This window comes from Notolepis coatsorum (assembly GCF_963971535.1).
Source record: "Notolepis coatsorum genome assembly, chromosome: 10".
NCBI lineage: Eukaryota > Metazoa > Chordata > Actinopteri > Aulopiformes > Paralepididae > Notolepis > Notolepis coatsorum.
This window is the reverse complement of record NC_140174.1, coordinates 41,869,263-41,896,741: the sequence shown is the minus strand read 5'-3', so window position 1 is coordinate 41,896,741 and position 27,479 is coordinate 41,869,263. Positions and strand designations below refer to the sequence as shown.

The window sequence follows — 27,479 nt, the reverse complement described above, 5'->3', positions numbered from 1 at the left end:
ATCTTGTAGACCGATACTAAAAGATCCCTAATACAATGGATAGAAACGGGTGCACAGCGTGGACAAGAGAATCCTTTACCTGCATTGAAGCTTGAAGTGCACTGCCCCCTATTGGTTCATACAATTAACTACACAGGTCAAAGATCTACTAGAAGATGGTCATCATTTTGGTCTAAACTAAAGCATCATCTCTAGAGTAATTATTTACTCAACTACCGTTTACCACAAAAGTACATATGCAAATAGTACAGGTGGAGAGAATGTGTTGAAAAGATAAGGACTGTATAAAGAAATCCAGTACAATTACCCACAGTACATTTTATCAATGAATTTAATATTGCAACCTGCATTTTTAAAAGACATTGAAAATCCAAAAAAGAGACAGACTCCAAACCGAGAAAGAAAAAGGCAAAGAGCTTTGACCTAAAAAGACCCTCCTAAATCTTTCATAAGGAAAAGGAATGACGAGGCTGAGGGAAGCTAGACTCTGGCTGGATAATAACCCAGTCTCTTCTTGAAGCTAGACTCTGGCTGGATAATAACCCAGTCTCTTCTTGAAGCTCGACTCTGGCTGGATAGTATCCCTTTTTTCAAACTTCGGTCATATTAAATCCAAACCCTTGTGTGGACAGGGCCCCAGTCTCTCCTTGAAGCTCGACTCTGGCTGGATGACATGACATCCCAGTATCTTCTCGAAGCTAGACTCTGGCTGGCCAGGCTAACATCCCAGTATCTTCTTGTGCAGAACCTCACATCTCATACAGACCAAAGACATCTCAGAAAACATGTAGCAAAAGTCTGATCACTTTGACAATCTCTTCCTGTTTTTCGGGGGACTTTAACAATGTTAGTACTTCATCATCAAGTTGTATTTACATGACATACAGTTATCAACACGAGTACATACTTCATAAAGGCGTAGAAGAGTGTTGTTCTGGCCCTGGATTGGAGGGGGATTTTTCTAGAAGGTTGGTTGCCCTGGTTACGGCTGGCATAGAAGCACCACTGGTGATTATTGAGGTAATTGCCATTATGGGGGGAAAAAACCTGATGTTGCATTTTAAAAGCTAACAGCCAATGTTTAAGGAATTGGACAACTCACAAAGGTTGTCAGGCGTGAAGAAGTAGACAGTAACCGACTAACTATATTGTATTTGTGTAACTGGCCACGGCATATACAGTAGGTTAACTAACAGGGAACATAATTTGATATAGTAAAATGGAGGTTTAAGATGTATATTATTTGTGTTTCTTTCTACGTTCTAACAGACTAAGCTGCTACTCTTCTTACATTTTAATCTTTTGTCACCTTGGAACTTTTTTACCTCTAACTTTGACAGTTATTTCACTTTTCCCATATATTAAAATATGTCAATATGGCACCGATTTAAGCAATAATGTCTTTAGATATAAATAAAGCAATCAAAAACATATCTTTGAATATATTAAGTCATTGGCAAAAAGGCTTGGTTACATGTGCTTCACCATGTGCAGTCGCTTTAGCAAAAACAGTTGCTGTTGTCTATAAACAAAAGGTTATTATTGAAGTCATTGTATGTGCAGTTGCATATCATTTTTCCTAAGTATAAAATCTGTTTTAATAACTTGGTATTTCATAACTCTGTGATATGTCTATGAAATATCTGCCTGAATCTCGGCTATATTAAAGATCGACTTAGTAGCCATGCTTTGCATATCTGTGTGTTGTCTGTGTTATGGCTGAAGTGATGCATTGTTTTCCTATACATTTCCATTGAAAAGAGCATCATACATGTGTATCTGAAATGAGCATCTATCTGGAAGGGAGAGAAAAAAAAGGATAGTTTCGATATCACCTCTAATCACAGATAGAAGTTATCAGTTATATGTAAAAGTGTATGTTTTACATAAATAAAAACATCTTAACATTCCCATTATGTCCTCCAAATGCAAAAATGGAAGGTCGCCAATGATACATAAATACATTTACAATAGCTACAACTTTTTCTTTTAAAATATTACATGTGTGCTCAATCCAAAATAAAAGTCCAATAAAATATGAACTTAAAGGTACAGTATCATACAACAAAAACTGAAATGAAGCGACGGGGAGCTGAAACAACACTTTCATGATAAAATAATTAATTTACATGATGTGAAATATACATTAATAATCTGACTTTAGCATTTACAATATTCATCCACTGACATACAGTACAGTATATTACAGTGAGGATGGAGTTTTAGTTACAGTTAGGACAAGTGCATAGCAAAATAGAAGAAGATTTTACCCAGTTAAAGAAACGCATCATATTTGACAAACTGGCATTAAGAAAATTACATAAAAAAAAAAAAAAAAAAGTTTAAGGCAAATCTCATCATTTAAAATTGGCATAGTCTGAGAAAATGTCAACAAAGTCTTGTACCACGCTGTAGCAGAAGTCATATTGTTCCTGTGAAAAGAGAAAGAGGAAATCAATTTGGTTATGTAGTCTCTATACCAGTCAAGAACTAGGCCACATAAGATAAACATGTATACACTTTTATACACTGTATACAATAGTAGGACCCTTTTCACAGACGTGTCATAGGGTCAAGTTAAACACAGCTGCAACCATAGGCATAGATTTAGGGGGGGTTGCAGGGGACATGTCCCCCTTAATAATTGAGAAGAGGTAAATGTGTCCCCCTCAAACAAATATATATACAGAATGGCTGAGAGTCTACCGCATTATATTCCATTATATCTGTGTCAGAGGGTACCTGAATGTTTAAATGTATTTTCCTTTACATAAATAAAGAAATGTACACCATGATTGATGCAGAAAAGGCACAAATTGGTGCATAAAAGTACACAAGAATGCAGGAAATTAAGTGTTTGACACTTAATATTTCCTGGGGGCAGACCTCCAGACCCTCCAGTTCACTTCAAAGGGTGATTTATTTTGGATTTGTGTCGAGATTTTAATTTGAACAGTATTCAAACAGTAAGAAGCATTTTGTATGAAAGTATTCTGTACTTCTGTATGACAACTATTAAAGAACTTGAACTTGAAGCATTTGTAACTTATTGTTACTGTAGCTTTAATGTGAACCGTATATTTTGTATTGATACGTACCACAGTTTGAACCATATGAGGTCTCTGCATACGTAAACTCTTCACAGTTTGGAACACGTCCAGCAGGCCCTCTGCCTTGACTCGCTCCAGGATATTGCTCAGTGCAATGAACGTACCTGTTCGCCCCGCACCAGCACTGCAGAGGCACAAGCAGAGAACATGGTCTTTATTACAGAATAAATGGTCTATACGACTTACAAATGGCTATTCGCAAAAGAAAACAAAAAAACAGGAAACTTATAACATTCCGACTATCCCAGGATGTAAGAGACAGGAGCACTCTTCAGAGAATCTGTTAATTTGGAAGATAATTAGGTTATACAATAAAGATTTCTCCATTCTCTTCCGTCCTTGGATAGCAAGTATTAAAGTTTCCTGGGTGAGAAGACTTAGATTAATGATTAAGTTATATTGAAATATGAACACAACAATCGTCCTCTCTTTCCATTACAGCCTCTAACCCCCCTTACAGCCCCTCCCTCCAAATATGCTGACATGAACTAACTTGTACATGAGCATGACTGACAGGAGGGGGTACACCCCCATCCCTGAGGAGCTTTGTGATAGGTTGATATGGAAAGCTCACTGATTTGTTTGAGCAGGCAGTTGCAGGGGGGAACTGCAACTATTTCACAACACCAACAAAATACCGTCCTCTCCTAATGAAGAACCAGCATGTAAAATGTCATGTTCTACACTTTTCCCAACTGCCAAAAATACAATGTTATTACATTAGGAAGACTGGTCTGCATTGCTACTCTCAGATGACCTCTGAGTCAGTAGGCAATTTTCTCCAGATGTCCTTACTTTCCAGATATGTAAAGGTTACAGACATCTACCAGTCAATCCTTTGAAGATTGTGAAGTCCTTTCCCCCGTAAACTTAGATGGCCAAATAATGTGTGTGGATTGGGTGCTTTAAATAAAGCACTAGAAGAGCATCAGAGTAGTAGACAAAGTAGACATCACTAAATTATTTCATTGTTCATAACTAAGGCTTCCACAAGTTTAGAACCTGCTTTCAATTACTCTACGTGCAATGGACGACTATGGGATGGTTAGTCTACCTGCAGTGGACGACTATGGGATGGTTACTCTACCTGCAGTGGACGACTATGGGATGGTTACTCTACCTGCAGTGGACGACTATGGGATGGTTACTCTACCTGCAATGGACGACTATGGGATGGTTACTCTACCTGCAGTGGACGACTATGGGATGGTTACTCTACCTGCAGTGGACGACTATGGGATGGTTCCCAGACTGTTGCTGTTGTCTCTGCACCGAGGCGATGATGTCGATCATGCCTTTCCCCTCGGCAGGGATTCCGATCTCCGGCCAGCCGTGGAAGTGAAAGTGCCTGATCAGCCTTGTCTGCTTCTCCTGCAGATGGAAACACCATGGGTGGAAGAAGAAAAAGACTCAAAACAGGAGCAACTCACATTTAAATTTACATTTACACTTCAGATCCCCCAAGTGGAAACTGAAAAGATTAAAAAAGTCATTGCACACGGGACAGTGCAAAATACAAGGACTGTGCAATAAGAAATAACCTTGAACGTATGGGCCTGTGCCACATCAAAATTAATAACATTGGTTGGGAGGGAAGGGGTCTATTCTGTAATAGTTGTCTTGTGTGTTCTTTTTCGTAACGCAGTACTGTGTGTTCCCAAACAAAACACATTTCTGTACCGACAGAGGATAAAGAAACGCATCAGCCAACCAACTCACATCAAAGTCAGCTGTGAGCGCTGACTTCACGACTGCAAATACATGGGCTCTCAAGATGGAGTAATATGGTTCTTCATACTGTAGCAAGTTTCACCCCCATGGCCTTCATCAGAAAAGACTGGAACATTATTTCAGTGTGCTATCTAGTGCATTCAAAGAGGACTGTGTGTTGATAGTGGGAGGGTTGATTTGCTTACCGGGCCAAAGGTGAGTACCAGATCTCGTAGGCTGAAGGTGTCACATGAAGTGTCTCCCTTCATCTCTACTGTGTAGTCTCCATGGGTGACTGAGCCCTCTGTGGGCCAGTACTGAAAACACTTGTCCTGAAAAATGCAGAGCGATTAGATTGTTATACAGGTATACTGACAGCTGTTAGGGCTTTATGTGATGTGTTTCTGAGAGAGGTAGTAAAATATCTTGGATTAAAATACCGTAGCAGACTCAGTTCAGTTGATTCACAAATCAGGTGAAATACAGGTACAACCCTGATACGCTATCCGGAGCGTGAGAATAGGGGTCCTAAACACTAAAGACACTACAACAGATCTGAATCTGAATCTGAACAGTATAGTATTTAATATATATGTTTTAAAAGTATATATATGTTTTAAAAGTGCATGTTTTATACAGTAACATTTACAACCTACAAAACACCTAAGACTAACCTAAAGTACTACTAAATGGTCCCAAGACATTTATTCCATCAGTCTAAACATTGATTAAATAGGTAAGATACAATAAATAGACTTATGGCAAGTGGAAATAAAAGTATATTTAAAATGTATTTCAGAATAGCCGTTAAGGCTATTAAAGCTTAAACATTATTTTAGTAGCAACTGTTGCCTTAAAGGAACACGTCAACTTTTGGGGAAATTTGCTTATTTGATTGAAAACCTTTATTTATCCCCGAGGGGAGATTCAGATGTCCATCACAGCATCAACAGCCATAAAAACAGTTAATAAAAACAGTTAATACATAACATACACTTATTTAGTATGTGTTAAAAAGATGGACAAATACATAGGGCTAAAAGAAGAGCTAAAATAGGACAAAAATAGAGCTAAAAGTGGTGAATGGAAGAAAAGAAAAAGAAACAAGTCCAATCATGATGTTAATTAATTAATTAGTTACAGTCCACAACCCAGCTCCTCCAGTCCACGGCAGTTAGCCTGTCCTGGCCCTGCCTGGTTGTGGAGCCTGATTGCCACCGGCACAAAGGACTGCCCGAAGCGCTTTGTGGTATCGGGGGGGATAATTCTGTGGCTAAACGTGGACCGCATTGAGGTCAGCTCATCATGGAGGGGGTGGCAGGGGTTCTCAAGGATAGCATACAGCTTCCTCCTCGTCCTCCGCTCTGCCACCACCTCCAGACTGTCCAGGTCTGCTCCCACCACAGAGCTTGCTTTCTTGACCAGTTTATTTATTTTGTCTGTGTTGGTGTTGCCCCCCCCAGCATACCACAGCGAGAAAGAGGGCACTAGCCACCACAGACTGGTAGAACATCTGCAGCAGTTTGCTGCAGAAATTGAAAGACCTGAGCCCTCTCAGGAAGAACACCCTGGAGTTAGACAAGCAGTGATTTCATCACCTGAAAAGCCCTGTTGCTTTTTGAAAAACTGGGCTTTTGAGGTGATGAAATCACTGCACCCAGGCAGCAGTGGTTCGGCAAAAAATAGTTCTGAGTATATATCTGCTTAGAAAACGAAAATGTCTAATTATTATTATAATAATTTTTTCTCCATGTGGCAAATACACAGGTCACAACATGTTTACAGAAAAGTTTTGGAGTTGTATTTGGAATGTATTTTGTGACTGTTGGGAACTAGGCTACACTGGCACACATACTTCCAGTGAATGACGCTAAGCTAGGCTAACAGTGCGGCTGTTCCCTAAGCCTAATGCATGCATAGAGAAGAAAAGGGTATCTGCTTGTCTAACTCCAGGGTAGATGGAAAACAAGCTAATTGCCCAAAAATTTGGCGTGTTCCTTTAAAAGCCTAGGCATTGTCCAACTAACACCTCTCCCGAAGGCTAACCGGCCATGTCTGCTTCCATTAATTGTGCTAAGCTAGGCTAACATGCAGCCAGATAGCTTTCTACTGAACGCACAGAGAGGAAACTGGTATCTATCTTCTTGTCTCTCTCTGGAGAAGACGGTAAGCTAATTTCCCAAAATGCTGGCGTGTTCCTTTAAGTTATTTTTGAAAACGGACACAGATAATAAAATGTCTAGTGATATCAAGCTCATCCCACACCCGTGGACCTCTGCAAGCCACACTAAAGCTCACACATTTGAGTTTACGACATGGAAGTATTCATGGCTTATTTCCAGAGAAAATGTCCGCAGGATGATGAATGTTTCTCCTGTAACTAGGTCAATATACTGTATCCTGTGTGCCACATGGTCTTGCAAGTGTTTCCACTTGTATCATAGCCATACTTTTCTCCCGTTTTTCACCTATATTGTGACGACAGAGAAGAGCTGGACAAAAGCAAAGCCATATGTAAGCTGTGCAAAGTGGAGGTGAAATATTGTGGAAATACAACAAATCTATGAAACCACTTACTGAGACATCACCCAGACGTGACAAAAGCCAATGTTCCAATAAAAAGTACATTCATGTAACTGCTTGAGAGTAAATTCTTAATGTAAACATTGATATTTTTAACAATGCAATGTGTTAGAGGGGTCCTTGAACCATTTATAGCATTGAATCTAATCGGATCAGATCGAATCGGAAATTGAATATCGAATCGATTTGGGAAATCAGAATCAGAATCGAAACGTTTTGGGAAATCAGTGGCGATACCCAGCCCTAGATCAGACCCAGGGTCAGTACAGGGGGAGCATGTCACTGTCACTGTACTTGAATAATGTCTTTGACACTGACTTTATGTGCAGCTCACCTGTTCCCTCTCCTGCAGTTCAGTGAGCATGACAATAGAGTGACACTTCCACTCCCACACCATCCTCCAGAAGTCCTCCACCGTGTGCGAGAGAGGTCCCTGGGTGGCGATGAAGTAGTCCTTCTGCCTGTAGCCCTGGACACAGCACACACACAAACACAAGGCACGTTACCTTTTAAAGGTGCAATCTGTAATGCCATGCTATTGGATTATTTTTTCAAATCGCAAGTTGAAAGTTAAATTGAGCAAGTTTTTGATACAAGGATAGACTATACCGGTATGTGCTGATGTGATGTAGTCGTCATGTAGATTGAGCTTTGTTTACATTTGTAATGCTTGTGAACATTGGCTAATTGGTATTTGAGTAAATGTTTTCAAGAATCTATGTGCATGCATGCAACGTAAAATTCATACAAGGTACCTTCGAGGTACAGTGGCACGGAGGAAACGGTGACCTTCATAAAAGGCCGTGAGAGCATGTACAGTAAGAGGGACATTACCAGGTACTCAACACAACGTGCACTTGCTTACGTCTATAAAAGATGCGTTGATGTAATCCGTGAACTCCTGCCCTCTTCTCATGGAGAGAATCACCCTGTTGAAATCATCTGGAAGAGAAGTGGGATGAGAAAGCGCCATTCCGGCTCTTCACTCAACACTCATACAAAAGCTGCTTGAGGGACTTTCCCCCTTTTCCAGAAAAAAATAAAACACGACAAAAAGGCAACTGAATGCTTTGGAGTGAGGAAAAACAACATGGATCTCTATTGGCGGTTCTAAATGTGGATGCAAAGCACAATACAATCTGGCATCTGTTATGAGTGAAAATACATTGTGGGTGATGCAATCTGCTGGACGTGAATAGAATCCTTTATTCAATGTGGTTTTCCCAAACATTCCTCAACGTTGTCCTTACATGGAATAATCTGCAGGACTCTGTTCTTCTTCATGTTGGCAGGAAGGTTCCCTGTCCTCATGTTCTCCTTCATTATCCTCATGTTGGTCAGTTTCTGGACAAGGACAAGGAAAGCAAAGTTGAGATAATCTGCAAGATCCTCATTTTCGTTTGTTTTGGCGACATCTATTGGTGATAAGCAGTCATTGCTGTTGCACCTTTGCACTGTATGTACAGTATTACCTTGCCTTCTATCTTGAAAATTCCTGCTAACTACTGAAATAATCTTCTATTAATTCCAAACAAACTGCTGTTGCTGCTGCTGGTGATGTAAAGCGTATCACTTCCTGTGTGCCGGATGATTCCCCCAGGAATGTCCTGCCAGACAGCAGTGTTTAGAACAGCTCAGAACAGCTCATGTAAAAGCATTCATGAACTGGGTAGAATCACTAGTGTGTTATATCAATTGGTGATAGATATGGCCAACATAGACATTTATTTATACAACAATTTTTGAGATTATTACTTTAACAGACTTCTGCATTATTATGATCACTTTACTCCAGCTTCACGTACAGATGTAGCCACCATAGAAGCCCTGCTTTTTACCCACTCTCTTAGTTGATTCATTGGTCTGTTTGGTGTTTGTCGACCAAGACTTTCTTAGTCGATTGGTAGTTTTGTGATGAATGAGTTATTTCCAGAAAAAATTTGCACATACAGTATCTGGTAAGATATAAACCTTCTTTGCACGTTGGAAACCCAATTCTACAGATTTGGCAATTAAATCAACTAATTGATTAGTTGACAAAGTCCTGTGACTATTGGTCGAGTAAGAGTTTCTTTAGTCGAGGACATCGCTACTTTTTTTTTTTTTTATCCACTTTTTCTCCCATTTTCTATATTTTCTCCCATCCCAATTTCGTTTCATCCAATTCAACCCTCCCCTGTCACGAACGCTGTTTCTTGCCTCCCACAAGCCGGCTGCAATGTGGACTAAGTCATACATAGCACAAGTCCCCTCCGGTACTTGAGGTAACAGCAGTCGCATCTTTTCACCTGCGCAGCTCGATCTCTCAGTGGCGAGGAGTAACGCATGGGAGGCTCACGCTGCCCCCGACACTTCCTGATTCTACTGCGCAGGCGCACCAACTGACCTGTAGGAGTCGCTGTCCACAACGCCCGATCCCCACCCATCAGTTTCCCACCCCCTAATACGGCCAATGTGTATTAGTATGGACGGCCAGCTAAACTGAAAGCAATGTGGAGCGCTGGGCTCGTGATTGGAGGATCAAGAAAAGAGCTTCATCAGCGAGGCTTACTGTGTTTCCCTTAAGTGTGTGATAAGGGGGCACCCAAGTGGCGACCCATGTAACGCGCTGCGTCGCGAAGCGGCCGACCCGGGTTCGATTCCCGGACCCGGCGTCTTTTGCCGAATGTCTTCCACCCGCTCTGTCTCCCGTTCTTCCTCTATCTCTCTCCCTACCGGACTGCCCGGTAGTACAAACAAATAAAGAATCTACCAAAAACATTATTTTTAAAAATAAAAAAGTGTGTGATAAGGGCTATGGTTTACGGTAGGCACCATCTACCGTGGGACCTGTTTTCAATGTTTAATAGAGAAATTATTCAATGAATAATTTTTTCAACCTGAGACTCATTGACCTCAGCACATTCATTGAGAGGACACTGTAAATGTGATCTAGCAGAGGTTAATGGAAAATATTAACCATATATGCTGTCTATGTTCCTTGTAATTGAGATAAAGTTTACATCTGTTAAGTATTTTGACATAAATTGTTATGGCTTGTTTGATTCAAATCACAATAATGTTGTGGCTTCACCAGACACCACCAGACCACCAGACAGACAGTGAATAACAAAAACGCGAACACCACACAAGGGTTTAACGGTAATGAATGCCATGTCATATAGTGCCTGTAGGCAAGCTAGACATCTTTTGCGGTGATGAAGTCTCGTTAGGAGCTGACAAGTCATCTGGCGGTACAAAACAAATCAAATCTTTATTGCCCCACAGCAGGAAGTTCTATTGATAGCAAATGTCCTTGTAAAAAACACATACATGATAAATAACCCTGCCAGACAGCGGCTGACAAAAAGTGTTTCAGGCAACTAAAAAGAAAAAGTCCTCCACAGAAAACAAAGCTCTCTGTTGACAGGATTCCTCCACATATTCCATTTAAGAAAAGTCCAAACCTTTCCCAGGCCTTCTTTTTGTTTTTCTTCTGGATTTTAACATTTTGGTCAGTGTTCAGCCTATGATAATAGTAATATGACGGTCAACTAGTCCTCATCCGTCCCAACGTAGACAATTATACTTCATAGCGATAATGGCAGCAATTTGTCTAATCCTACGTCAAACGTGTATTCATATGCATATTGGGGCTACTGGACAGCATTTTACACACTTTTCAAGACCTGGGATGGTTGACTCAAGTTGACTTTCCAAACCTTTTCAGACTCTCCAGAGTCCAGACCTGAGTGCTGCTGTGTGACACGCACAGGGAGGCCTTAGGCCCTGTGTCTACTGAATACACACACGGAGACCTTAGGCCCTGTGTCTACTGAACACGCACAGGGAGGCCTTAGGCCCTGTGTCTACTGAACACACACACGGAGGCCTCAGGCCCTGTGTCTACTGAATACACAAACGGAGACCTTAGGCCCTGTGTCTACTGAACACGCACAGGGAGGCCTTAGGCCCTGTGTCTACTGAACACGCACAAGGAGGCCTTAGGCCCTGTGTCTACTGAACACGCACAGGGAGGCCTTAGGCCCTGTGTCTACTGAACACGCACAGGGAGGCCTTAGGCCCTGTGTCTACTGAACACGCACAGGGAAGCCTTAGGCCCTGTGTCTACTGAACACGCACACAGAGGCCTTAGGCCCTGTGTCTACTGAACACGCACACGGAGGCCTTAGGCCCTGTGTCTACTGAACACGCACGGACTGGTTGAAGTGCTCTTTAGCGGAAAGACATTTTTTATTTCTAGTTCTTGGTGCTCTAAATTAAAACACATGCAAGGTGCTGTTAGTATGGCTTTTCCCCAAAGAAAATATTATGATTACATTTTTAATAAAAAATAATTAGCGGTCCGAAATTAATGTTTTGTTTATCTCCGTCTAACTGGTGACCACCTGAGGGGGCGTGTGAGCTTGGAGCAACAGAGGTGTTGTGTTGTGAATGCAATGGTGGGAGGAGGTGTAGTGCAACATCTAGTGGCTTGAGCGTCGTCTACAGTTATAGCACCTTTAAGCAGCGCTGTTGAGAATCCACAACAATGCGTCCTTTTCTATTGAACAGAACAAGGAGAAGAAGCCAGTGGCGCTCTAACAGACGTGGTGGATAAGCAGCCTCACCTTGAACTCCTCCTCCAGTCCCACCCTGTCGAAGGGGGCTGAGGTGTTGCGCAGTTTGTGCAGGTGTCCTTCCAGAGACGACACGTCCAGTTCCGTGTCTCCATAGAGGTAGTATTCCAACAAGGCCTGGTAGATGAATGAGTACTGCATCTGTGTAAGGAAAGGAGGCACACAGACGCACAAATAGGTATGCACGAATGAGTGACACACGCACAATAGGGGTGTAAAAAAATAATTAACAATGCATGATCCAACAATGTGTTCATCTGTCGAAATCATTTCTAAATATAATGCTTTAAATGTACATACTTGTGTAAATTAATCAGTGCTGTCACATTTGTATAGCCTATTGCACTTTTATAAGTATTATTGACATTTAATTTAATCGAATTGAACCAAGATGTGTGATTTCATTATGCCTCCAACCAAATAATCATAATGAAATTGTCATTGGATTGGATCATTGCAGATTCCCAAAACGCCCACGCCCATTCTAAGAATATTTCAAGAAATGGAACATTTTCTGGGCGTTGTGCATTAACTGTTGTGAATTAAAGTACGCAGGCTCAAGTCCTGCGGCGCCAGCTGCAGCATCCTCAGCCTGTCTCACTGTTCATAGAAGATCCCTGACATGTGTTACACACAGAATACGAGCTGCTACCAGAGACTGGGAGGAACCGATACCTGGAACTCCCTACAGATACTTCCGTCACCAGCTCTGTGGAAATAAGCAGACCTTGGACTATGTGAGATGAATGGAGTGCAGTAAAAGTAGAGGAGGCGTATTTGATTGAGCAACAGATCTGCCATGTTTAGGGTCTTAGAAATAACAAACTCGGAATGTCATTCAGCAGATCTTTTCTAAAAAGGGATTTTTGTTATATTTTGGGTGCATACTGATGATAAATTTAACTTTTTTTGAAAGACGAGGCTAAACTAGGCTAACGATTTGGCTAGTTTTTACATCAAATTGAGAAAATATGTGACCCAGACCAGCAATTGGTAAATGGTAAATTGTGCATTTATATAGCGCTTTTATACAAAGTGCTTTATAACTTATGCCTCACATTCACCCATTTATTCACACACCGATGGCAGAGGCCACCATGCAAGGTGCCAACCTGCTCATCGGGGGCAGTTAGGGCTTAAGTGTTTTCCTCAAGTTCTTGAACCGGGAACCTTCCGATTACCAGACGACCGCTCTACCTTCTGAGCCACTGTCGCCCCCCAAAATTGTAAATATTTTATTTACAATTTTTAAATGGACATTCCTGGTATTTAAGTAGTCGGTTGCTAATCAGCAGTGACAGTGGCTCGGGATGTAGAGCAGTCGACTGGTAATATGGAGGTTCCCGGTTCGATTCCCGCTCCTCCTGGGCAGCGTGTCGAAGTGTCCTTGAGCAAGACACTTGACCCCTAACTGCCTACTTAACGAGTAGGGTAGAAATGTGGTTGCAGCTTAACACAGGACAGTGCAAAATACAAGGGCTGTGCAATACGAAATAACCTTGGACTTATGGGACTGTGCACCATCAAAATGAATAACATTGGTAGGGCAGGAAGGGGTCTATTCTGTAATGGTTGTATCGTGTTTTCTTTTTCGTAACGCAGTACTGTGTGTTCCCAAACAAAAGACATTTATGTACCGACGGACAATAAAGAAGCGCATCAGCCAACTCACATCTGTCTGGATGAGCTGTGAGCGCTGTTCTCGTATCTTCGAAACAAAACCGAACACGTTGATCTTCTGCTCTGCGTGCATCATGTCTATCATGGCGTCTATGACGATGAAGGTGCCCGTCCTTCCCACGCCAGCGCTGCCGGGATACAAAATGAAAGCAGACGTCATAAATCTATAACACAACTCAATGTGCTTGAAAGGAATCTGATGGAGGGACATCTGATGCATGTTAGTGTCGTTAGAACAGTAGATCAAAAACAAAACATGTTTGTCTCCAGGGAAACAGAGGGGGGTATTTGAGGTCATTATATATATTTTAAAGAGTACAAGCACGATTCAGTCAAAAACATTTGGAAGTAATGTACATGGATCGAAGAGAACCGTAAACCAGATTATTAGTTTTTCCCCCCTTGTGGGCCCAAGTTTCTCCTACCTGCAGTGGACCATGATGGGCCCGGCGAAGGAGGGGTTGACCGCCTTGACCTTCTTGAGGAACTTCAGCATGCCAATGGGGGAGAAGGGCACTCCAAAGTCGGGCCAGCTGGTGAAGTGGAGCTGGGTGACTAGCCGGGAAGTCTTGGAGGCATCACTGGCCTGCTGCTCCCACACAGAATCACACACGCACACACATACACACACACACACACATACAGGCGTTGACAGAGACAGACACAAATTTAACCCCTGAAGCAGTACAGCTGTGGTAGACATCGAGTCTACAGACAGGAATTCCCCAGGTTAATCTTTTGTGATCATTGATACAGTAGTACCTTTTGATAGCGCCACAAAAAAGCAAGCTTACAAAAACCTTACAAAAAGTATCTTATAATGATGCCATGAGGATATTACTTAAGAGCCCTAGATGATGTAGTGTTTGTGGCTGCAGGAGTTACGATTCTTTTTTCCCCATTTAAATTCAGATACCTTACTCGTCCCTTAATAACTCAACAAGTATTCTCGTGTTTCGTCGCCAACCGTTTGCTGGTATTTTTTTTAACCTAAAACATGCTTTTGTATCGATCACAGTGTCGTATTTTACCAAACCTAAAACATGCTTTTGGTAACGATCGCAGCTTCGAGATAAAACGACCCCCCCCCCCCCCCCCTTGATGATTTTGTGAAGAAACATAAATTATATATATTATATACCTTTGGAAATATTTGGAGTTTCAGGCGAGCAACCCGAACGATTTGGGCATATGCATATAACACGTCCTATTTCGCGATCTAGAAAAAAATACTGGATTATTTTGGAAAGGGCCGATGTTTAGCATGGAATAGCGCACAAACTAAAGTATGTAGAAATGAACTGGTTAGTCAGTGTTGGACTATAAACAATGCCTGTCAAATGAGCCATACTATTGTCTCCATAGCTATAAAAAATTGTCAATAACGCTGGCGCCATTGAGTAGAGATGGGAAAACAGCGTGGGGGTCAATGAGTTAAGGGGCATTTCAAGGCAAACAGGTTTGCAAAGAAGGGACCACAGTATACCCAAATACAACATACTTTCTAAGCTGTGTTAAGAAATTTTTTTCGATTGATTGATTGTGTTATACCCAGTAAGTACGATTCTTAGATTTACTGTAGTAGTAGAAATAAACTCACATATTGTACACAGAACTTGCGTATTGTGTAGTCCACCAACACGGTAAAGTCCTCCACAGCCACTCTGACGTTTCCATAGGTCCAACAGCCCTGGTCTGGCCAGTACTGGTAACACTTGTCCTGGGGAGAAAGAGAAGACATTGACTTAGAGAACAATGAAAATCTTGTTTTTCAATCGCATTGCATTTCATTTTTACAGAAGGTATGTTGACATAAAATTACCCAAAATGTTAGAACTGTTGTTGTGAAAATGATGACTAAATCCCTTTGATCTCTATCCTATCTATCTCTATAAAAAAAGCAGCCATTAAATCCCTTTGATCTCAATCCCCTTAGATATCAACACAATCAAGCCATTTCAGATATCCAGTCTGCTTCCTCTGAAATATTGCATAATACACATGCTCCCCAAACTCCAGCAGTAAATATGGACATTATATCAAATATTATCCTTTTTAAAGCCGTGGCGGTACGATGGTGTAGTGGTCCTGGGTTCGATTCCTTCTTGGGGACCAGGTGGCCGTGTTGCCAGTTACCCAGGTGGGGTATCTCCCGGGCCTTTCTGTGTGGAGTTTGCATGTTCTCCCCCTGTGCTCGCAAGGGTTTCACCTCCCGATAAGATAAACCCAATGGAAAAACATGCACAACAGATCGCTAATGCTGTCGCATCCCTGGCGAAGGCGGACAGGAGCACTTGGATTGGTCCCCGGGTGCGGCGCACACACTGCAGCCCATGTCTAGAGCAGAAGACGTCTTCTTCTTAAAAGATTAATCTTGAGGTGGTGTCGAACAACAACGGTTCCCATAAACCTATTAAACTATATACTGTGTTCTTCCTTTTGTATATGAGCACACAGGAGGAAGAGTCAGGCTATCCCATATGAAAACGGGGTCCCTTCAAAAATCCCTAAAAAGCTACTAAAAACCACAAATAGACCCATTGGGAGACTCATATAATGGTTAAATGCAGACTATTGCTATTGCAATCTACTATAGGGCTCGGGAAGTGAGTGGGGACTTGCTACATTGCTACAGACGCCAGTCGCCATCTTGAACTAGGATCGCTGACATCAATTTGCATTGAGAAATCGCTAAAACTAACGGAAGAAGGGATGGAGGAACACAATGGCTGCAGTTTCTCTTGTGATGCTTGTGAGATTTTCTTTGGCAGCCTTTCACACCCAGACTTCCAGAAATCCGCCTGTCAACACACAGTTAATGGGGTGTGATCCCGTTACATACCGGTATGGCAGCTTGCCCCAGAAATCTGCCACCCGATCCTCTTATTGGCTGATCTTGGTGCCAGGTGTGATGTCACCACACAATATCAGCCAATAGCAGATTGCAATATTGCAATTAAAAGGCCGTTTCAAAGGATTTATGATCTGTGGGGTCCCTTGGAAAATTCCTAATAAAACTGACTGTGATTTTGGTCATGATTTTGACATCGAGAAACTACCCGCCAACAGCTTTTTGAGGCGGTGTCATTCAGTTACAGAACACAGATGTCCATGCAAAAAGAACATCTGTTATTGCTTTGGGGAGCAGCCACACTTGTCCGTCACAAAACTGAAAGAAAACAGACTTTTGCAGAGTCTGTTGGTTTCTTTTTAGATTATAACAGAACAGCTTTGCTAACTGAATGTGTCCTCATAGCGATTGGCCAAACGGACAGTGATTCCTGTTTGGCCAAGATTTGGAAATCTTGTCTCGTCAGTTTAAAAATGTTTTCTGTCCGTCAAAACGGACACAAATTGGGCAGGGACAGACACATCATCAGCCCCATTCAACAAACAGACACAACTTATTAAAAACTGATGGACAAACAAAATGGATCACTCTGGCCATCTCCTTAAAGAGTGCAGGTCCATTTTCACATAATTATTTAAAGTGCAGTTAGACTGTAACAAAATGTTGACCCCAGATTAATCTGTAATTTACAGTTATTAGTTTGATTCACATGACCTTGACTGAATATTTACCACTCAGGCTGCTGGATTTGGACACAAGTAGAAATAAATAAACCATTACTAGTTGGAGATATTTTTTTAAATGAACCATTACCAATAGAGAGAAAACCAATGTTCAGTTGACTTTTCTCTCACAGGATCCATAGGTATCAGAATAGCAGGTTATAATTTCCCAATCATAATTTCCCCAAATTCGATCACCGATACGATCTGAGCTGCAATTTAACGGGTTTGAATTGATATCGATTCAAACGCTTTCCCCAAAAGGGAGCAATGTGACTGAGACGCAAAATGACCAAATGACTCCACTAAAGGGGAGCGTCGTGTGAAGAACACTGCAAATGACTCCACTAAAGGGGAGCGTCGTGTGAAGAACACTGCAAATGACTCCACTAAAGGGGAGCGTCGTGTGAAGAACACTGCAAATGACTCCACTAAAGGGGAGCGTCGTGTGAAGAACACTGCAAATGACTCCACTAAAGACTAAAGGAGAGCGTCGTGTGAAGAACACTGCAAATGACTCCACTAACGGGGAGCGTCGTGTGAAGAACACTGCAAATGACTCCACTAAAGGGGAGCGTCGTGTGAAGAACACTGCAAATGACTCCACTAAAGGGGAGCGTTGTGTGAAGAACACTGCAAATTACTCTACTAAAGGGGAGCGTCGTGTGAAGAACACTGCAAATGACTCCACTAAAGGGGAGCGTCGTGTGAAGAACACTGCAAATGACTCCACTAAAGGAGAGCATCGTGTGAAGAACACTGCAAATTACTCCACTAAAGGAGAGCATCGTGTGAAGAACACTGCAAATGACTCCACTAAAGGGGAGCGTCGTGTGAAGAACACTGCAGATGACAGGCATTTATTTGGGGGCCAGTCGGCGTGGATTAGTGTGAGTGAGCAGGACAATGAAACCACTCAATGACATTATTATGATAATGCTCCTAGTAGAGGGCTTTATTACACATTATTAAGCCATTGATTTCAACCTGCACACACGCTGACATTAATCCCTCCCGCTACTCTTCTTTATTGATTCCCTTCCTTCCTTCCCTCCCTCCCTCCCTCCCTCCCTCCCTCCCTCCCTCCCCCATCGCTCTCTCTTCTCTCCCTCCCCCCTCGCTCTGTCCTCCCTCCCTCCCCCCTCGCTCTCTCCTCTCTCCCTCCTCCCTTCCTCCCTCCCTCCCTCCCCCCTCACTCTCTCCTCCCTCCCTCCCCCCTCGCTCTCTCCTCCCTCCCTCCCTCCCTCCCCCCTCGCTCTCTCCTCTCTCCCTCCCCCCTTGCGCTCTCCTCCCTCCCTCCCTCCTCCCCCCTCCCTGCTGAGTGGGGCTCTTTAGGTTCTCACAGATGGAAGAGCAGAGACAAGTGTGATGCAACTGTTGCAGGGGATGACTGCTGCTTAATTTAAAAGGCCAAACCAGTGATTCAAGAATAAACTTAATGGGCAGCCCCACCAGCACCAAAATGAAGAAATAAGAACGGAAACATGTGTTCATTTACTAGTTGATTGATTAGAACTCTTCATATAAAAGACTGACACTAAAGGTAAAATGTGAGTTTTAAATTGTATCTGCTGTATTTAGCAGCTGCATAAAATGTGTTTACGTTGGGAATGCTTGTAAGTCAACCAGGTCTACTGAATATTCTGATTTACAATGTGGTTAAGAACATTCCAAATAGTGTATGTTCCATCTACAGATCAAACTATGTGAATGTGAATAATATACCGCTCATTTATTATGGTAGTAAAAAAAGAATCACAGTTTGGGACTTTAAGTTCATAGTCAAAATAGGAATTAATGGCAGCACCTACAACAATAGCCAGTGAAATGTAATCCAGTAAGTACTCGTGTAGAAAGTACTCATGTAGAAAATACTCATGTAGAAAGTACTCATGTAGAAAGTAGAAAGTACTAATTTAGAAAGTACTCATGTAGAAAGTACTAATTTAGAAAGTACTCATGTAGAAAGTACTCATGTAGAAAGTACTCACTTCTTTCCGTTCTTTCAAGTTTGTCAACATGATGATGGTCGATACTTTCTGTTCCCAGATTGTCCTCCAGAAATCTGACGCAGTATCTTCCTTCGGACCTGGGAGGCAAAAAGCATATATTCACATTATGGGCTGAACAATATATCACATTATAGATATATTGTCATTGCGATATGAAATAATTAAGGCTGTCAAAGTTAACGCTGTATTAACGTGTTATCGCCCGATTCTATTAACGCCACTTTTTTTTAACTCACGATTAACTTACACTTTGGTTGCCACTTGTTAACATGGTAAAACATGGTTGAATGCCACCACCCACTTCAATGATAGCGTTGTGAACGCATAATCTCTGTCTTAAATTGTGTCTAATCTGCCCGTCGCTTATCAATGACTTGTTTGCAGTCAACATTGTCGAAACGGATTGTTTTTTTTTTAAATCGGTTCATTTCTGTTTTATAGCATTTCGAAAAGCCCTAGTTTTCTTGAATGTTTCAGGAAAATATATAGATTCCGTGATAAACGGCATTTACTGGAATATTCTGGAATACACAAAAAACGTTGTCATTTTTCGGCCTATTTATGAATAGTTTTCAAATAAACGCTCGATTATCGATAGTATATGTGTACTTATGCACGCTAGAGAAGCGATCTGAAAAATATATTCTCTCATTTCCTGATCAGCGCGCACACACACACACACACATGGGGCACACGCTGATATCTCTGTGAAAATAGATCCGATTACCCCAAGACTGGTAAATTGCTTACCTCAGATCAGATGTTCTCCAAAAAGATTATTCCAATTCCTGATCGCCATTCCAAATATCGATCGCGTTTATTGATTCAGCATTGGGTACTGTAAATATGTATTCCACATTGTTTTGCGGCTCAGCGATCACTTCGGTCTCTTCAGATGCCTCGCCGGAAAAGTTAAATGAGGAGCCCCCCCCCCCCCCCATCAGTCTAATTCAATGGGGTGCAGTACCATCCGGAGAGACGATAGGGGGCGGTATTTTCCCAATGGAGCTCAGAGAGAGTCTGCAGCACTAGCGTGAGACTCGATTGATGAAATATGAATTCAAATCGCTAATAAAAAAAAATACGACAAACAAACGCTATATAGCGTTGGTGGCATTCAACAGTCGGCATGAACTAACGACAAAACACGTCCGTGTCACTCAAAGTGTTAAGAAAAAAATATATATATATTTTTTAAATGTATTATTATTATTTTTTTTACTAGACTTCACTCAGGTGTATTATTGATGCTCTCATTGATACTATGTTTGTTTCTGAAGTTTGTGTGTGTGTGTGTGAGATATATAGAGAGAGAGGGGGGTGAGAGAGATGAGGAAGGGGCAAGAGAGAAAGAGAGCTGAGAGAGTGTGTGTGTGAGAGAGAGAGGGGGGGGTGAGTGTGATTACTCAGCCCTTGTGTGGGTGAATGTAACAAGTTCCTAACGTTTTCTTTCCCCTATTATTTCATGCACACTTTATTCATTGTTTTAAATTATTATTTTCTTTTAAGTTATTTTGTGCATCACTCTGTTTTGAATTTGATGCAAATTTGCAATGCATGAGGGTCATCCTTTTGTGTTAAATGGCTGCATAAAGCAAGAATTTGTTGACTTGCATGTTGATAAGAGTATTAAAACTTGAAAAAGATCTGTTTAAGGTAGAAAAAAGAAAAAAAATCGATTAATTTGCGATTAATCGCGAGTTAACTATGGACAATCATGCGATTAATCGAGTTAAATATTTTAATCGATTGACAGCACTAGAAATAATGCAATGTCTCTATTTTAAACTAAAGGCTGCATTAAAGGATACTATGTAATACCGTGTAATATGAGGAGATTGGTCATCAGTGAAAAGCCCAATGGGAAATATAACAATCTACCATACAGCTACTGCAAACGTGTTTCTAACTCCTTTCAAATGTAATTCAGACTTAAAACATAAACAAAAAATATATATATATATATGACAGGTCAGATCGCAACTGCAATATCTGTCAAACCAGTCGCAATAGGATATACTGTATTTTCCATATTGTGCAACTTAAATTTACATCAAGCGATTCCTCCAAGGACTCGGAAGGATCATGCAACATGGTGACATTCAGACTCTTACCTTGTGCTGCTATGAATTTGTTCTTTTCCGTGTAGCCCTGCAAACATTTTAATCAAAGCATTATACTATCGAATCATATGGCAAAAACACAAATGAATAAGCCATGTTTTGTTGTGTCGGTGGAACTACAGATTAAATGGCCCAGCCCTGACAAAATGAAGTTAGACCTGAACTCACGTCAATGTAAGAAGCGTTCACATAGTCTGAACAGGGACTTCCATCCTGCTGTGTTAACACCACTCTGGAATGGTCATCTGTGGCCGAGACACAAACAGTTTTTATGGCATTTCAATGAGAAACAATTAGTTTCGAAGGAGGTTAGTACTAGGTAGTAGGGCAGGACAGTGCACGGGCAAGTTGCGGGCAGAGGCTCAACCTAAACAAAAACAAAAGAAAAGGCATTCCCACACCTGATATTAAGATGGAGATTGGGAAGGCCTGGGGTACTCCATCTTAAAGGAAAACGCCAACATTATGGATAATTTGCTCACTGTCGTTTTCCAGAGTCAGACGAGAAGATAGATACCAATGTCCTCTTTGTGCGTTCAGTAGAAAGCTATGCAGATGCAAGCTATAGCCTGGTTCAACACAAATGTATGGAAGCAGATGCGTAGTGGCTAGCACTCCGGCTAGCACCTCTCCTGGAGTTTTAAACTAGGCTAGCCGCAGTGTCTAAAAACAATGACTGAATGATATGCCATTTATTTTCATAGACCACAAGGGATCAGAATATAGAGGTGTTCTGGTGACAGGAAGGAAGAAAGAACAACGTGAAGAGACCTGAAACTATAGCTCAACTTATACATCTGTAGAGTGGAGAGCGCAGAGCCTCAGGGCCTCCTGAAAAATTTAACTATGCGACAGGGCATGATTGTGCTTTAGAGCAATGAGGCAGAATTTCCTCTGCAATCACACAACCTAGAATATGTTATATCAACAAAACAAAGAGCAGTTTCAGTGGAGTACGGCAAGGCAAATCCCCCGTACCACCACTTGTATAACTAAAGTAACTTTTTAACTGCTGCTGTGACCCACTGTCACCTACATTTATATTGTAAACACTGAATCGGAACGTGCAATGTTACTCACTGTGCCTTGTATATATTATATTTATCTATTTTTACGTTATTCTTTAGCACTCGCTTGTATTTAAATATGTTTTAGTTAAGTATTGTGTGATTTTGTGTGAAGGGCAGACTAGCAAAGTAAGATTTTCATTGTATGGCAAATGTCTGTTTAACTGTGCACGTGACAATAAACAATCTTGAATCTTGAATTTACCCACTTTGGAAAATATTACAAGAGGAGGAACATATTATATATAATTGTTAGAAAAACTTCATTACCCTTGTAACAAAGATATTTGTAAAGAAATTGAACGAGTGCTGTGGTGTCATTCAACATTGAAAGCCTTCAAAGGATCATTTTGAAATCAGCCAAGCTAGCAGCGTCATCGTTGTTGCCTATAAACAAGGTGATTGTCTGTGTCCCTGCATGGCGCTCTACTATCAATCACCTGGGCTTGCCGAGGCGGTGCGCGGAATGGACACACGCAAGAGTATAAATCTGGCATAAGGAAGAGGAGAGAAGAGAAGAGAAGAGAAGAGGAGAGAAGAGAAGAGAAGAGGAGAAACGAGACGAGGAGAGGAGAGGAGAGGAGAGGAGAGGAGAGGAGAGGAGAGGAGAGGAGAGGAGAGGAGAGAAGAGAGAGAAGAAAAAAGAAGAGAAAAGAGGAGAGAAGAGAAGAGAGAAGAGAGAGAAGAAAAAAGAAGAGAAAAGAGAAGAGAGAAGAGAAGAGAAGATAAGATAAGATAAGATAAGATAAGAGAGAAGAGAAGAGAAGAGAAGAGTGCACAGGGAAGAAGTCTTTGTATCAGTGAGGATGAACACAGAGGTTCTATCTAAGCTGATGGAGCCTGAGACCGTGCACACAGCAACAGGAAACTGTGACCTCTACATACCGTAATTCCTCTAATAGTGACCCGGGCTTGTATTTGCTTAAACTGTACCGGGTACCAGGCTTTTATTAGGAGGAGGCATGTATAAGAGAAAGGCCTATATTTCTAATTTTCAAACCGATCATAATGAATAAATCAACATTTTGTGTCAGTTTGAACCCAGTAAAATGTACTGGGTTCATTTATTGAAACCAAGTAATGTATGATATAGTAAACAGTGCAATTACAGGTGGTCACTGGTCATTTCAACATTTTCAAAGTGAAATCAAGTAACTTTACCTTAGCAGCTCAGTATGCAGCTCAGTATATTAGTAACCCGGCTTGTATTAGGAGGTCGGCTTATAATTGCTTAGCTCAAGAGCGCACCCGGCCATTAATAGAGACCCGGTTTGTAATTGAATACCGGTCACTATTAGAGGAATTACGGTACATACTGCATATCAGCAGGGTGGGACTCAAAAGAGAATCTATTTCCTATTGCACACCAGGCAGGGGTGATCGAATCCTGTGTCGTATTAAATATGGATCGGCCGGTGAAATATGGACTGTTGCCATGGTAACACACTGCCACCACCATTGTAAACAATAGGAAAGCTATTGCTGTTACCATGCCAGCTAAGAGAGAAAATATAATTTACAAGCTTTAACATTACAGCCATTATCTATACTGTATTTCAATGTCTTGTGTGAATGACACGGGATGTGTTCGATGTGGTTTTTAATGCGATTTCTCTGTATTTTGGTTGTTTGAAAATGTGAGATAAAGTTTTCAATATCTGGAAGCGGTCCATATGTCACATGATCCATATTTCATACGGCAGCGGGCGGATCATCGGGGAGTGAGTAACGCACTCACATGGGAGAATGTTTGGGTAGCGGTTCTTCTCCTTGTTCTCCTCCTTGTTGGCCTCCTCACATGTCCCATGGCTGTAGCCACCAGGCAAGGACTGCAACAAGAAATAACACGACACACACCAGTTAGTAACTGTCCGTGACTAACATTAGGGCTGGGGAAAATGTAGATATTTACCATTTATCGTCTACCTGTGTTATCCTATTGTAGATATCATGATATACAATTTTCTGTGTCTAGATTTGTGATGAGAAGCAAGATAAGTGAGACTTCTCAATTATCGCCAAATTATCTCTGAAATGGTTGAGGATGTTAGTTGAAAGTTGCAGTTTCATACTTCCTATCACCCTGCAGACAAAGGGAAGCCACTCTATAATGCAAAAAACTATTATTTATGCTGTAAATGGTGTGTATTTGGAGGCATTAAATATTACTTTTTTATATTTTGGGAACCCTATTATCTTATGGTAACTTCACTCCAATATGATAAACCAAATCAATTGGATTATCGCACATGCAATTTTCCATATTTAAAGGTGCTGTAAGTGGTATTTATTTGTTAAAATAAGTAGTCTATGTGTTAAAATAATGGCTCTAGATTCCAACAGCCATCACTGATATAAAGTGTTTGGTCGGTAACTCTCCCAGTCCCTCCACTCTGCAGTAAACAGACAATACACTCAGGAGAGATAACTCCACAATGTAAAAAACGGTCTAACAAAAATAAGAAATAAAAACTAGTTTTAAGCAAATATGTGCTTTAAACAGGTAAAATTATCTGCCAGTAAATAATAAATTTAGCTTGGCAAGATTTCTTGAAATAAGTGAAAATATGTAGGATTCTCTCTCCTGATTGGATAAAGTGGATGGGATACCAACAAAATATAAAAGTCTGTTTATTGTAGAGCTGAGGGACTGGGAGACCCATGTTACTGACCAAACAGTATATATCAGTGATGGCTGTCAGAATGTAGAGCTATTTAACACTTATATGAACAAAGAAACTCCACTTACAGCACCTTTAAGTATGATATCCTAGCCTACATCATCATTGGGGGGAAAAAGTATATCGAGTATCGAGTTTTCAATCTTTGCTCTCCACAACGCCAAGTCCTCGAAGGACACATCTTTCAATGTTTTATGTAACTACCCAGGTCCACAAAAAGCGATTAGGTTGACTTTCTGTGTTCAGGCCCAGGGCCATTGTATTCTATGTAGTCTTTTGTGTACAGCGACGGCATATTCACTTCCTCTGCTACCTGCAGTAAATCCACCTCCATTAAAAAGCAGAGAACTTCAACTTCCTCTGTCTGTGCCAAAAGTGTCACACTGGTATGTGCATACATTCATCTTGACTCATAGGCCTGAGACTCTACTCACACGGCCATAGATACTGAATCATAATTAGAAATAGACAGAAAGGGTATTATTTATGTGTCATGGATTGAATGATACCTAAATAACTCATGTAATTTCCTGGAATGCCTAAATAAAAACAGGGTAAGTCACGGTGGGAATCTTTCTCAGCGTGAACATATGGTGGACACAGAGCATTCCACAATATACTGTGTCAATCAACTCTGTGTCTATACAACGGGAACCTATTTGGCCAATAAGTGGGCAGCCGTGACCTGAGTGCTTGGCACTCTGAGCATGGCACTAACATTGCCAGGGTCAGGGGTTTGATTTCCACTGGGTCACTCCTACTGAAAAACGTATGCAATTCTATTGTAAAGTACCATGCAAGCACTATAGAAATGCAGCTATTCAAATCATACACCTCCTTACATTATTTCAGCAATCCTATGAATTTAGTGATATCCACTCAATATACAAATAAGTCGTTTAAACCTAAAAAAAATACGTGAAGCAAGCCACCACAAATAGATTTTCCACACATAGCCATAAAAGGAACATACTAACATCGCTTAGCATACAGTGATTTCTTCCATTATTACTTCCACTTCCATCGTTAAACGCTCTGGCCTGCCAACATGACAAACAACCTGTACTGTAAGAGCCTGTGGGAAACACTGAACCCTACCAACTATACAGGGTAACCTACAGTTTTGGCAAATATTAATAAGGTATTATTAAAATATTTATTGTTAACTAAGTTCATTGTTTCAATATAAGTCTAGTAATGTACGAATTAGTAAATATAATATAGTATGTTCTGATGAGTAAAAGGGGGTGGGATTAAATAAGTCTATGCTTCTTCCCACTCCTTTTCAAATATGTAAGTAAATGACAAAAAAATGTAATACATTTAGTTTGACTTTTTGTTTGTTATTTGTTATTTTTTATTGTTATTTTTATATACATTTATTATTTGAACGCTTAAGGTTATATCTGTACTTGATGTTTGTTTGTTGTGTTGCATATTTGAAATAAACTTCAATCAATCATCAATCAATCAATCAAATCAATCAATCAATCAATCAATCAATCATAGACCACATACTACTAGCCCTGAGCTGCCAGAGGAGAGGAGAGAGAGGGCACACACGTTATACTCCTCCCTGAAAAGCTTGCCGTCGTCAGCGGAGCGCAGCCTGTACCTCCTCCTCCAGGTGCTCCACTGGGATGGGGAAGTAGGTCTTAGTAGGTCTTGGAGGCCGAGGGGGATCTGGGCAGTAGCACCACCGTCTGTTGCTCTGTTGGGGGGGGGGGGGGGGGGGGGGGGGGGGGGGGGGGGGGGGGGGGGGGGGGGGGAATGAACAGATAGGGTTCAGCGCGTTTATTGTCCCTGCCGGGGGGGGGTTCATGGAGTCTATCTCATAGAAGTAACAATATGCCGGTATGCAGATCGGTGCAGAAAGGTAACATAATGAGAACGATTGGATTATCTAAATGGAACTATAGTACTAGATAATAACGCAGAATTTGTATGAGGCCGGTACAGGAAAGATGGTGACAGTACTGGTGGAAATGTCATTCTATCATTATGAATGATTGGGTTTAATTTAGACAATCAGATATTGTCTAAATGCACACGATAAGTAAACTGATCTTCTACCCAAGACTGGTCTAGTAAAGCAACATATAAGAACATGAATTATATAGGATTACCTAATTGGGTCATATTCACGATTACCAATACGAATAATTCAACAGTTATATGACGTCATACAAACTCCCTTTGGACACCACTATGGTTACAAGACACGTAGAAGAGCCACAGCGCTGTGAGTATTCATTGAAAGTCACTAAACATTACTGTTAGAGCACCGTTTTGACCCAGAAGAACCCAAAATAGAAGACCTG

At 41.2% G+C, this 27,479-nt stretch overlaps 1 protein-coding gene across 1 annotated transcript; it reads right to left on the bottom strand.

Moving 5' to 3' along the window:
• Window positions 1-324: 324 nt before the first annotated feature.
• Window positions 325-26,873, bottom strand: ptprea (protein tyrosine phosphatase receptor type Ea; the record flags this gene model as incomplete). Its single annotated transcript, XM_084323670.1, is given in 18 exon segments — window positions 325-2,432; window positions 3,099-3,234; window positions 4,330-4,481; window positions 5,027-5,152; window positions 7,738-7,872; window positions 8,269-8,345; window positions 8,654-8,747; window positions 12,014-12,163; window positions 13,695-13,830; window positions 14,128-14,291; window positions 15,303-15,422; window positions 19,267-19,364; window positions 21,402-21,438; window positions 21,579-21,655; window positions 24,216-24,306; window positions 26,722-26,772; window positions 26,774-26,818; window positions 26,820-26,873. Coding segments are annotated over 18 exon segments (1,818 nt in total), but the record flags the coding sequence as incomplete, so codon positions are not given.
• Between the last annotated feature and the right edge of the window lie 606 nt (window positions 26,874-27,479).